Source organism: Myotis lucifugus, unplaced genomic scaffold, assembly GCF_000147115.1.
Source record: "Myotis lucifugus unplaced genomic scaffold, Myoluc2.0 scaffold_212, whole genome shotgun sequence".
NCBI lineage: Eukaryota > Metazoa > Chordata > Mammalia > Chiroptera > Vespertilionidae > Myotis > Myotis lucifugus.
Window position 1 is genome coordinate 1,763,627 of NW_005871260.1, and position 11,126 is coordinate 1,774,752.

General features: G+C 37.4%; 1 protein-coding gene across 2 annotated transcripts in view; it reads right to left on the bottom strand.

Annotated features, from left to right (window-relative positions):
* The window catches only part of MDM1 (Mdm1 nuclear protein), a 39,071-nt gene that overhangs the window by 21,581 nt on the left and 6,364 nt on the right, over positions 1-11,126 (bottom strand). For both annotated transcript variants that reach the window (XM_023761668.1, XM_014463597.2), the window contains exons 4-7: positions 10,324-10,458; positions 5,352-5,519; positions 3,775-3,878; positions 3,239-3,338 (exon numbers count right to left, since the gene is read on the bottom strand). In XM_023761668.1, coding sequence (XP_023617436.1) covers positions 3,239-3,338; positions 3,775-3,878; positions 5,352-5,519; positions 10,324-10,458 — 507 coding nt within the window. The remainder of the gene's footprint in view (positions 1-3,238; positions 3,339-3,774; positions 3,879-5,351; positions 5,520-10,323; positions 10,459-11,126) is intronic.

Consider the following 11,126-nt stretch of genomic DNA (forward strand, 5'->3'; position numbering starts at 1 on the left):
CACAAGCCAGGCTGATGGCTGCCAGTACAGCAGTGGTGGTGGGAGCCTCTCTTGCCTCCTCAGCAGTGCTAAGGATGTCCAACTGCAGCTTAGGTCTGCTCCCTGCTGGCAAGTGAGCATCCCCCGAGGGCTGCCGGGCTGCCAGAGGGATGTCTGATTGCCATCTTAGGCCCAATCCCCTGGGGAGCAGGCCTAAGCCAGCAAGTGGTCACCCCCAAGAGGTCCCAGACTGCGAGAGGGCACAGGCCGGGCTGAGGAACCCCCTACCCCCGAGTGCACAAATTTTTGTGCACCGGGCCTCTAGTATATATATAAAAACCTAAGCAACCATTTGTTTGACCAGTAGCTATAATGCGCACTGACCACCAGGGGGCAGACACTCAACGCACAGGCATGGAAACATGGAACAGACTGATGAATCTCAGAGGAAAGGAGGAAGGGGAGAGGGCAGGAAGAGATTAACCAAAGATCTTATATGCATACTAGAGGCCCGGTGCACGGATTCTTGCACCAGTCGAGTCCCTTGGCCTGCCTGTGGGGACCGGGCAGAAACCGGCAGTCCGACATCTCCCAAGGGGTCCTTAATTGCAAAAGGGCACAGGCCAGGCCGAGGAACCCCACCGGTGCACAAATCTGTGCACTGGGCCTCTAGTATTATAACTATGTATGATCACTTCATAAGGTATGCAAATGTCTCATCACTATGTTGTACACCTGAAACTAATACTGTATGTCAACTGTAATTATTTAAAATTTTTCAATTATCTTAATGTAATTTTAATCATTGGATTATCTAACAATCAAGAAAAAAGAAAATTTAACATGGATTCAATAGCTATTCTGTGGATACATGCTAACAATTACAATTGCTGGTTATTATTAAAGACAATCCTTTAAGTGAGCATTTTAAAAAGATGCCAGTGTTTATATTATGAAGAAATATACAACCACTGGACAAATAAAACCAACTACCTTAATGTTATATGACTAGATACTTGGGACTTAGAATACAATATCCAGTGACTAGACTATAAATAGATTTTAAAAGTAATATCTCAAACAACATAGAAGAAAATGAAGATGATATATGGACTAGAAAATTGTAATATGATTCCAAAAAATAAGTTAACATTATAAGATAACAAAGTCATTGACATCCAAGTGCACTGATGAGTGTGAATAATATTCCTTCATTAAATGTTAGGAGTAAAAAAATAAAGGAGTACCTTATGTTTAGACACTTCACATACAGTAAATGCCTTCCAGTAACAAAAAAAGAACAAAAAACAAACAAACAAACAAAAAACCTAAGACTTAAATAAAACGTGGCCACATTAAAGTCTATATCCTGGTTATAGACTTTTATCACCATCAGTGGTCACTGACCACTTTACTAAAAATTCTTATTCTTTTCTAACTCAATTTACTTTTTGAAATATTTTGCCAATAAGGGTCAAAGCAAACTATACCACTAATTTAAATATTTATCACCACTAATGGCAATTAATGAAACAAACTCCCCCCAAAAGTCACACCAAGGTATCATAATAGGAAACCTTGAAAGACAGTTCTTAAATTAACAACAAAAATGTTCTCTTCTATCAGGGCAGCATAAGGACTATCAGACATAAGGATCCCATTAGTCCATTAAGATCTGATGTCTAAATACTAACTCATCTTAGTTTAAAGAAGTCTCAGAGACTAAGATAATTTTTCCAAAACAAGGAGCTTCTCATGAACCAACTTGGTGAAGCACCTAAAAAACAGGACAGGTGGGCCCTAGCTGGTTTGGCTCAGTGCATAGAGTGTCGGCATGTGGACTGAAGGGTCCCAGGTTTGATTCCGGTCAAGGGTACATGCCTGGGTTGTGGTCTCCATCCCCAGTAGGGGGCATGCAGGAGGCAGCTCATCAGTGATTCTCTCTCATCATTGATATTTCTTTCTCTCTCTCTCTCTCTCCCTTCCTCTATGAAATCAATAAAAAATATATTAAAAAAAAAAACAGAACAGGTAGAATGGCCACCACCACACTGGTCCTCTATGGCCACATTCTGTGTCCTGCCTTTGCCTCCAGCTCCTCCTCATTCCCCACCCCACACTCCTTCGATATAGAGCTCTCGCCAAGGTCTGGCATGGTTATAAACTGCTCAATGCACATATTTTTAACTTGATCTCACCAGAGTGAATATATAAAATTTGTCCCCAATAATAATCTGGGACAGCTTCAAGCTTTGTCTCTTACTGACTGTATTGCCTCTGAGCCATGTTCAAGTAGGGAAGTAGAGAGCAGCAATAGTGGAAGGAATCAAGAAACCTCCTGAAACAACATTCGGAGCATAGAAGTCACTGGAACATGAATCTGGGAGCTAACAGTGCAAAAAGCCAGCAAGCAACTCAAAGTGCCAATGCCTTCCCCCAGAAGCTGATGACATGCAATTGTTAACCATGGTTTTAAGTATAGAGTTAAATAAAAGATTCATTCCCCATTCAAATTACTCCTCTCTTTACAATGATAGGGGGAGGAGTATTTACTGATGTATAACCTAAAATAATATGTTTTAATTTAGCTAATTCACACAGAAAAGGCAGAAAACCCTCAAGATGTGGTTTAAAAGATGCTAACTATACAAAAACCAAAAAAGCTCCACTGCTTCTCCTTTGACTATAAGAAGTTAGTACTAAACTAGCACTTAATAATTCAAGGATTACTCTTTCCCTCAAACCTTTCTTTAAGGATTCTCAGAATTTCCCCCATATGTCAGGGTATCCTGACACCATATTAGTAATCCAAACCTCTATCAGCACAGGCCACTCCCTCCCTGTACTTACAGACTGTAATGGTAAACAATGATAGTGGCTTCCACTGTCAGACAAACTAATCTAGAAAATTAATTAATCTTCAGTTGCAAAGGTAGAAGTCTGGATGTTATAAAATAATCAAATATATCATACCACAATTCTATAAACTGACTTTATTAACACAACCAAATATCAACTGTAAAAATATTTTTAACTTTAAAGATTTTATAATAATCCATTATTAATCTCTAAGGAGCTAGTTGGTATTTTTAAAAAGTAAACACACTGATAAATTATATCCTAATACCTACAAGTTTAAGTTCCTGATATTTTTATTGCTATTATTGTATCATACATCTTTATATTGTCTCTATTACTAAATCTATTACTGATAAAGGCTCAAAGAAAATGTGGGCTTACTGAGCTTACGTAGACTCACCTGATTTGGTATATTTTCCTTCACTTGTGTCCACGCCCCAGCTTTATATAAATACTGGGCTGGGCTCAGAAATTTTGCTCTATATTCAGAATTCACCTTCCTAACAGAAAAGAAATATGAGTAAATATTTCATCATGCCAATCATCTAAATACTATGGTATCCTATATAAGATACCGGCAGGGGAGGGCAGTTAGGGGCAATCGGGCCAGCAGGGGAGCAGTTAGGCGTCGATCAGGCTGGCAGAGTAGTGGTTAGGGGGTGATCAGGCTGGCAGGCGGAAGCAGTTAGGGGCAATCAGGCAGGCAGGCAGGCAGGCAGGCAGGCAAGCAGTTGGGAGCCAGCAGTCCTGAATTGTGAGAGGGATGTTGGATTGCCCATTTAGGCCCGATCCCACCATCGGGCCTAAATGGGCAGTCAGACATCCCTCGAGGGGTCCCAAATTGAAGAGGGTGCAGGCTGGGCTAAGGGACACACCCCCCCCCATGCACGAATTTCGTACACCGGGCCTCTAGTTTATCTTATAAAATACGCGTACCCAAGCCTTTGATGTTTCCAAGGAGTGACCTTCTTTTTAAACTGGCTTAAGTCTTTTGATTCCATTTCTGCTTCTAATTTTAAAGAATCGTCTGTTTTATTACACTAAAATGAAAAAATTTAAAAGCATAAATATTATAAAGTTTACTTGAATACTGTATTACAATTTTGTTTTTAGAAGAAAGCTTTAACTACTAAAGATAACATAGAAATCACAAGAAATCAACAAACAAGTTTTGAAACTAGTTTATCTGGTTACTAGCTCAGGATATAGTTTCATTTTCTAACAATTAAAATTTTAGCTCCTTGGCTAGAAAAAAAGTTTTAATTAACAAATAAATACCAAAGTAAATAAACTTTTCATTACTACCTTTTGAGCAGTGATCTTACATTTGCCCTTGATACTCTAAATTTACATTTAATTATGTTATATTAATTAAATATAAGGCCCCAACTAATAAGTTACCACATCGCTTTACTTAATAACCACTCTTTTTTCTCTCCAAGAACAACATAGGCCCCAAAAGTTTTACTTTTAGTCATATAATTACTATTTTTAGAACCCATAAAATATCAGATATAATGTAGGACTTATACCCCATCTATAACAATAAAAGCATAATATGCTAATTAGACCAGACATCCTTCCAGATGACCTTCCAGACGAAGCTCGGGCTGTGAGGGAAGCCTGGGTCCCGGGTGCCAGAGGGAAGCCGGTGCTGGCAGCCGGGGGAAGGAAGGCCTACACTTGCACAAATTTTGTGCATCGGGCCTCTAGTTTACCTATAATTTACAATAACTTCAACCTCATGCTGCAACTTAAATAATTTCACAAAGCAGCAAGTGTTTATATATCCTGAGGTAAAGCATGTGAATTACACTGGCTATGATTTGGCATGCTAAAACTTTGATTTAAAATACATATGTTGAGCTGCTGTGGCTCAGTTGGTTGGGCATTGTCCAGTGTACCAAAAGGCCGCTGGTTCAATTCCTGGTCAGAGCACATGCCTGGGTTGTGGGCTCAATCCCCAATGGAGAGCATGCAGGAGGCAGCCAATCAATGTTCCCTTCTCACATCAATGTTTCTCTCCCTCCCTCACCATTCCTCTCTCTCTCTAAAAAATCAGTAAAAATATTTTCAAAAAATAAAATAAAATACTAGTGTGTATGTGTGTTTATGTTTTATTTCCATTATTTAATTTAAAGTGTGTGTTTCTGTTACTGCTGTTACCTGTGGAGCCCACATTACTGTAAGGTCAATCATTTGATATTAGACATAGCAGACTTACCTGCTGTACTTGTGAAGCATTCATCACACTGTATTACATTTAGCTATTTCCACTTCTGTCTCCCCAACAGCCCAAGAACTGCTTAGAACTTAGCATAGTTATCATTGTATTCTCAGTAGCTATCCAATGCCCAGTTCCTACTAAGTGCTCAATGAACATCTGCCATTTAATGAACAAACAAATGACTTCATGAACTAGCTAATAACAAAAATGCCAAGTAGTGTTAAGTGAAAAAAAAAATGTGAGTCTAAAATGAGGATTTTGTTTTGTTTAAAGAGTTGATGAATACCTTTTTTTCAGGAGATACTGTTTCAAAATGTCCGTTTTCTTTCAAATTATTTCTTAATTTTGGTTCTTTCACAGGAGACAAACCCTTGAAATTTCTTTTGTATTCACTTTCATGGATTATTGAGTTACCTTTGAATTGTGGAACAAATTTGCTTTTATTGTGGAAAACCTTAAAACAAAAATTAGTTTAGTTTAATTTTTTGTTAATTATACAGAACTCAGTTTTTCAATAGGTTAAAAATTTTCACGCATAAAGTTGAATCACAGAAAATAAAGAAGACCAAATTATATATGACTCTATAATTTCATTTCACATGTCTAAATAAAATCCAACGGGCAACAAAAGCAGAAATAGACAAATGAGATTGTATCAAATTAAAAGCTTTTGTACAGCAAAGAAAAACAACAGAGTGAGAGACAACGCATGAAATGGAAGAAAATATGTGCAAACCTTAGATCTCGTAAGGGGTCAATATTCAAAATATATTTAGGAACTCAATACAATAGCAAGAAAATAATCCAATTTAAAAATGGGCAAAGAGGCATAAAAATAGACACATAAATAAATAAGTGCTGGCAAGGATATGGAAAAAAGGGAGCCCTAGTGCACTCCCCAGCCATGAGCAGTGAGCCCAGCTTCTGGCTGAGCAGCACTCTCCCTGTGGGAGCGCACTGACCACCAGGGGGTAACTCCTGCATTGAGCGTCTGCCTCCTGGTGGTCAGTGCGCATCATAGTGACCGGTCGTTCTGCCGTTTGGTCGATTTGCATATTACCTTTTATTATACAGGATATCCTGAAACACCAATCAGAAAGACTATACGTTCCCCTATATTCATAGGAACATTATTTACAATAGCCAAGATCTAGAAACAGCCCAAGTGACTACCAGTAGATGAGTGGATAAAAAAGCTGTGGTACATTTTACACAATGGAATACTATGCAGTGGTACAAAAGAAGAAACTCTTACCCTTTGTGACAGCATGGATGGACCTAGAGATTATTATGCTAAGTAAAATAAACCAGTCAGAGAAAGACAAATACCATGTGATCTCACTCATATGTGGAATCTAATGAACAAAATAAACTGACGAATAAAAGAGAACTAGAGTCATGGCTACCTGGAACAGACTAACAAATGTCAGAGGGAAGGTGTGGGTGGATGGGTGGGTGGGAAGAGATCAACCAAAGAACTTGTTGATTGAACAATGAGCAAAATGCTTATTTTTAGCTTAAGTGTTCTAAGCTACTAATACATCCTAGATGTAATAAATGAATTCGGCAATGTAGTAGGATACAAAATTAACGCCCAGAAATTGATGGCATTTACCATTGCAACAAAAAAGTTTATTCCTAAAATAATTAGCAATAAACGTTACCAAGGAGGTATAGACTTGTACTCAGAAAACCACAGGACATTGAAAAAAGAGATAGAAGGAGATATAAACAATTGGAAGAATATACTGTGTTCATAGATTGGTAGAATTAACATCATTAAAATGTCCATACTACCCAAAGCAATCTATAATACCAATAGCATGTTTCACAGATCTAGAACAAATACTCCAAAAATGTATATGAAACCAAAATAATCCCTGAATAGCCACAGCAATCATGAGAAAGGAAAACAAAGTTGGAGGGATCACAATACCAGATATCAAGTTATACTACAAAGGCACTGTAATCAAAACAGCCTGGTACTGGCCAAGAACAAGCATACAGATCAATGGAACAGAACAGAGACCCCAGAAATCAACCCAAGCCATTACACTCAATTAATTTTGACAAAGAAGGCAAGAATATACAATGGAGTAAATACAGTCTCTTCAATAAATGGTGTTGGGGAAATTGGACAGATATATGCAAAAAAAAAAAAAATGAAACTAGACCACCAATTTACACCATACACAAGAATAAACTCAAAATGGATAATAGATTTAAATGTAAGTAATGAAACCCTAAAAATCCTAGAAGAAACCATAGGCAGCAAAATCTCAGCCATCTCTGATAGCAATATGTTTGTGGATACCTCTCCTAGGACAAGTGAAACTAAGGAGAACATAAACAATTGGGTCTACATCAAAATAAAAAGCTTCTGCACAGCAAAAGAAACCATCAACAAAATGAAAAGGAAGCCCACTATACGGGAGAACATATTTGGCAATGATACATCTGATAAAGAGTTCATATCCAAAATATATAATGAACTTATACAATTTAACAAAAGGAAGACAAACAATCCAATTAAAAAATGGACAAAGGACCTAAATAGACACTTCTCCAAAGGGGACATACAGATGGCCAAGAGACATGTGAAAAAATGCTCAAAGTCACTGATCATCAGAGAGATGCAAATTAAAATGACAATGAGGTATCACCTTATACCTGTCAGAATGGCTACCATCAACAAATCAACAAATGACAAGAGCTAGCAAGGATGTGGAGAAAAGGGAATCCTAGTACATTACTGGTAGAAATGCAATTGGTGCAGCCATTATGGAAAACAGTATGGAGTTTCCTAAAAAAAATTTAAAATGGAGCCCCCATTTGACCCAGTGATCCCACTTCTAGGAATATATCCTAAGAGACCTCAAACACCAATCAGAAAGACTGCTCCGCGAAACTCCCCCGCCCTGCAACTGCTTCACAAAACTCGCTGCCGCCCTGGTGACTGCTCCGCTAAGTTCACGGCCACCCCGTGAAGCAGCCCGCCACCACCACTCAACAGTCCCAGTCCCACACCGCCGCCACCCCCTCCTTATGGTGAGCAGCTTGGCACATGCACAGGCATGGAAACATGGAACAGACTGATGAATCTCAGAGGGAAGAGGGGAGGGGAGAGGGCAGGAAGAAATTAACCAAAGATCTTATATGCATACTAGAGGCCCGGTGCATGGATTCGTGCACCAGTGGGGTTCTCTCGGCCTGGCCTGCAGGGACCGGGCCAAAACTGGCAGTCCGAAATCCTGCAAGGGGTCCTGGATGGCAAGAGGGCACAGGCCAGGCTGAGGGACCCTACCAGTGCATGAATTAATGTACCGGGCCTCTAGTATTTTAATAATATGAAAATAGAAATTAGCTTTACAAGGCAACTCTATTGTCAGCTCTACCATTTTTTTCCCCCTCAACATGTATTTCTTCCTGCAATAGAAAATACTGAACATTTTGAATATCCGGTATGTTCATTTGTTCAGTTTTTGTTTCTTTGCTTATTTTTAGTTTAAGGCAAGGGAAAAGTCACATAATTATTATGTTCCTATTTTTTAATGTTTCCTTTTATCTTAATACTTCATAATATGGTTTCAATTTTATAGTATATTACGACTGTTTATAAGGAAAGCAAATGAAAAAGATGGAAGCTCAAATAATACTATTTCTTTATAACTCTGAATAATACATCTTCATAGAAATTGAATCCAGTGTATCTTTTTAAGATACAATATAATCTCAAGTACTTTTCTGCCAAATATTGCTTACTCCTTTACATATTAATATAAGACATCCTTCCAGAAAACAGAAGTCAGATTAAACAGAACTAAACAGCTCCTTTAGAAGTTCCCATCAGCAAGCATTTCATTTCTTCAGAGAGCTCTTCAGTCCACAGACCCTGAAACTGATATGCTTTGAAGTAACAAAGAGTATTTGCTTCCCCAAAAAATTATTTGAAACCCTCATAAAAAAGCAATAAAACTACTATAGTATTGCCAGTGATTTACATTATATTTCTAATCCTATGAAAAAAAACATTTCTATATAATAGTCTCATTGAAATATGTAAAAGTTGTTAATGGGACTTTAATTGGAATCATCTCTATTTCAAAGGTGACATACTCTATAAAAACTGAAGAATTTATAATGCTTAGGTATTAAGTAATTTTTGGGTACACTTACTATCCAAGAATACTTGTAAGCCAGCAAAAGTATTGATCCTACTTACTAGGTTCATAAAGGGTATATATCATTTTATATTATTTTATATGTTCCTAAAATGTTATATAAATTTTCAGGTATTTTAAAAACTGAATAACAAGTAAATAAGCCCAAACTTTCGACAATATATAGAATCACTGGTATTATCTTAGCCTAAAATGACTTATGTTCTTGCCTAGCTAAATCTAACTATCCTCTCAGTACTTAGGGGTTTAAAGTGAATGTTGCGATACAGGAGAAAATGAACGTGAGGATGTGTAAAGAGATGTGTGTATGTGCGTGTGTGTGTGTGTTTATAAAGAAAAACAAATATGAGGAGAAACAAGTCTGAGCTGTCATGACCCTCTGAGGATATTCTAAATGGAAGTATTTCCTACCTAGGCCTAGGAGTACGTTTAAGAACATAAAAGAGTTAAGAGCCTAAGAACTAAGGATGACAGTAGTAAAACAAGAGTATTTATTTATTGGTAATGGTAATCCAATACTAAAATTGTGTAAGGGTACAATGAATCTAATATCACATTTAGTCATCATTATAGCTTTTGAATTTTATAAATGTAGTTATCTGTGAATTCCTATTACTGTTCATTTAATAAAAAGATAAAATTGTATATCTTCTATTACTGTCAAGATATTTTGTATTTATTGAAATAAATATCCAAGGCAGTTATGCCTTTCTTAGAAGACAAAAATACATGTATTAGTCAACTAAACACATTTTAGAATAAAACCGAGTTAATTTTTAAATAAATAAAAGAACTCACAGCATGCAAAACCTTATCAGTTGAGAAAAAAGTTTTCATTGCCCTGTCTCATACTTAGCATAGATAGTACATCTGGCAACAACTATCATCCGTAGCCTACGACAATATAGTATGAATCAGAAGTAATCAAATGATTTTAGCAAGACTCTCATTTTCACTTCTCTAGAACCTACCTCCAGGCCTACTTAAGTATCTAATTTCTTTTAGCAATTAGTTCTATGTAAATCTGCATAATTAGATTAAATGATATTCAAAAATATATTACATCCATTAAACTACCTGATTGGCTGCAAACACTGGCGCAGTTTCTTTAGGGGTCTTCCAAACAAACTGCCTCTGATATTCAGAATTTCTCAAGGCACTTTGTGAAGGAGGAACAGTCAGTCCAGCTTTCTTCTGCAGAAATCTATCCAACTGTCAGGGAAAAACAATCCCACCCAAAGTCATTAAAAATTTCCATTCACATTTTTCTTTTTTACTCTGGTAAAAAAAAAAACATAACATGAAATTCACCCTTAACAAATTAAGTCTACAGTACAGCATTATTAATTATATCCACATTGTTGTACAACTTTTCTCAACTGATAATATACCTTTTAAATTGTCAAACTATTTAAAATTCCTTTAATACTGTCAAGAAATTATTATGTATCCCAGAAAAAGATTAAAAACTCTCAGTTCCTTCCTACCAATTATTTACAATTAAATCCATTACTGAGAAATAACAGCCCTCTTGCTTCACCAACACATTGCTTCTGGGACAGCGCTTCCCCCTGTTAACCAGCTTTACACATCACCTTCTTTGATTCCCTTATGCACCCTGGTTTTCACAAGCCATGGATTCTTCTCCAGCACTTCTAAGTGCCTCTCCGTGGTTCCAGTCAGCAATGGACATGAAATGGGGAAGCAGCACAGTGCAATGGAGAAAAACGTGGGAGGCAGTGAGCTGTCTGCACAGGTCCCTGCAGCCTCTGCTTATGTGCTCCCAGGGACCTTCTGCAGGCCAGCTATGACATAAGAGAGAACTGCAAGGTCTTTGAAGATCCAGCCAAAACTCTCCTTTCTTTTGCATTTCATCAATT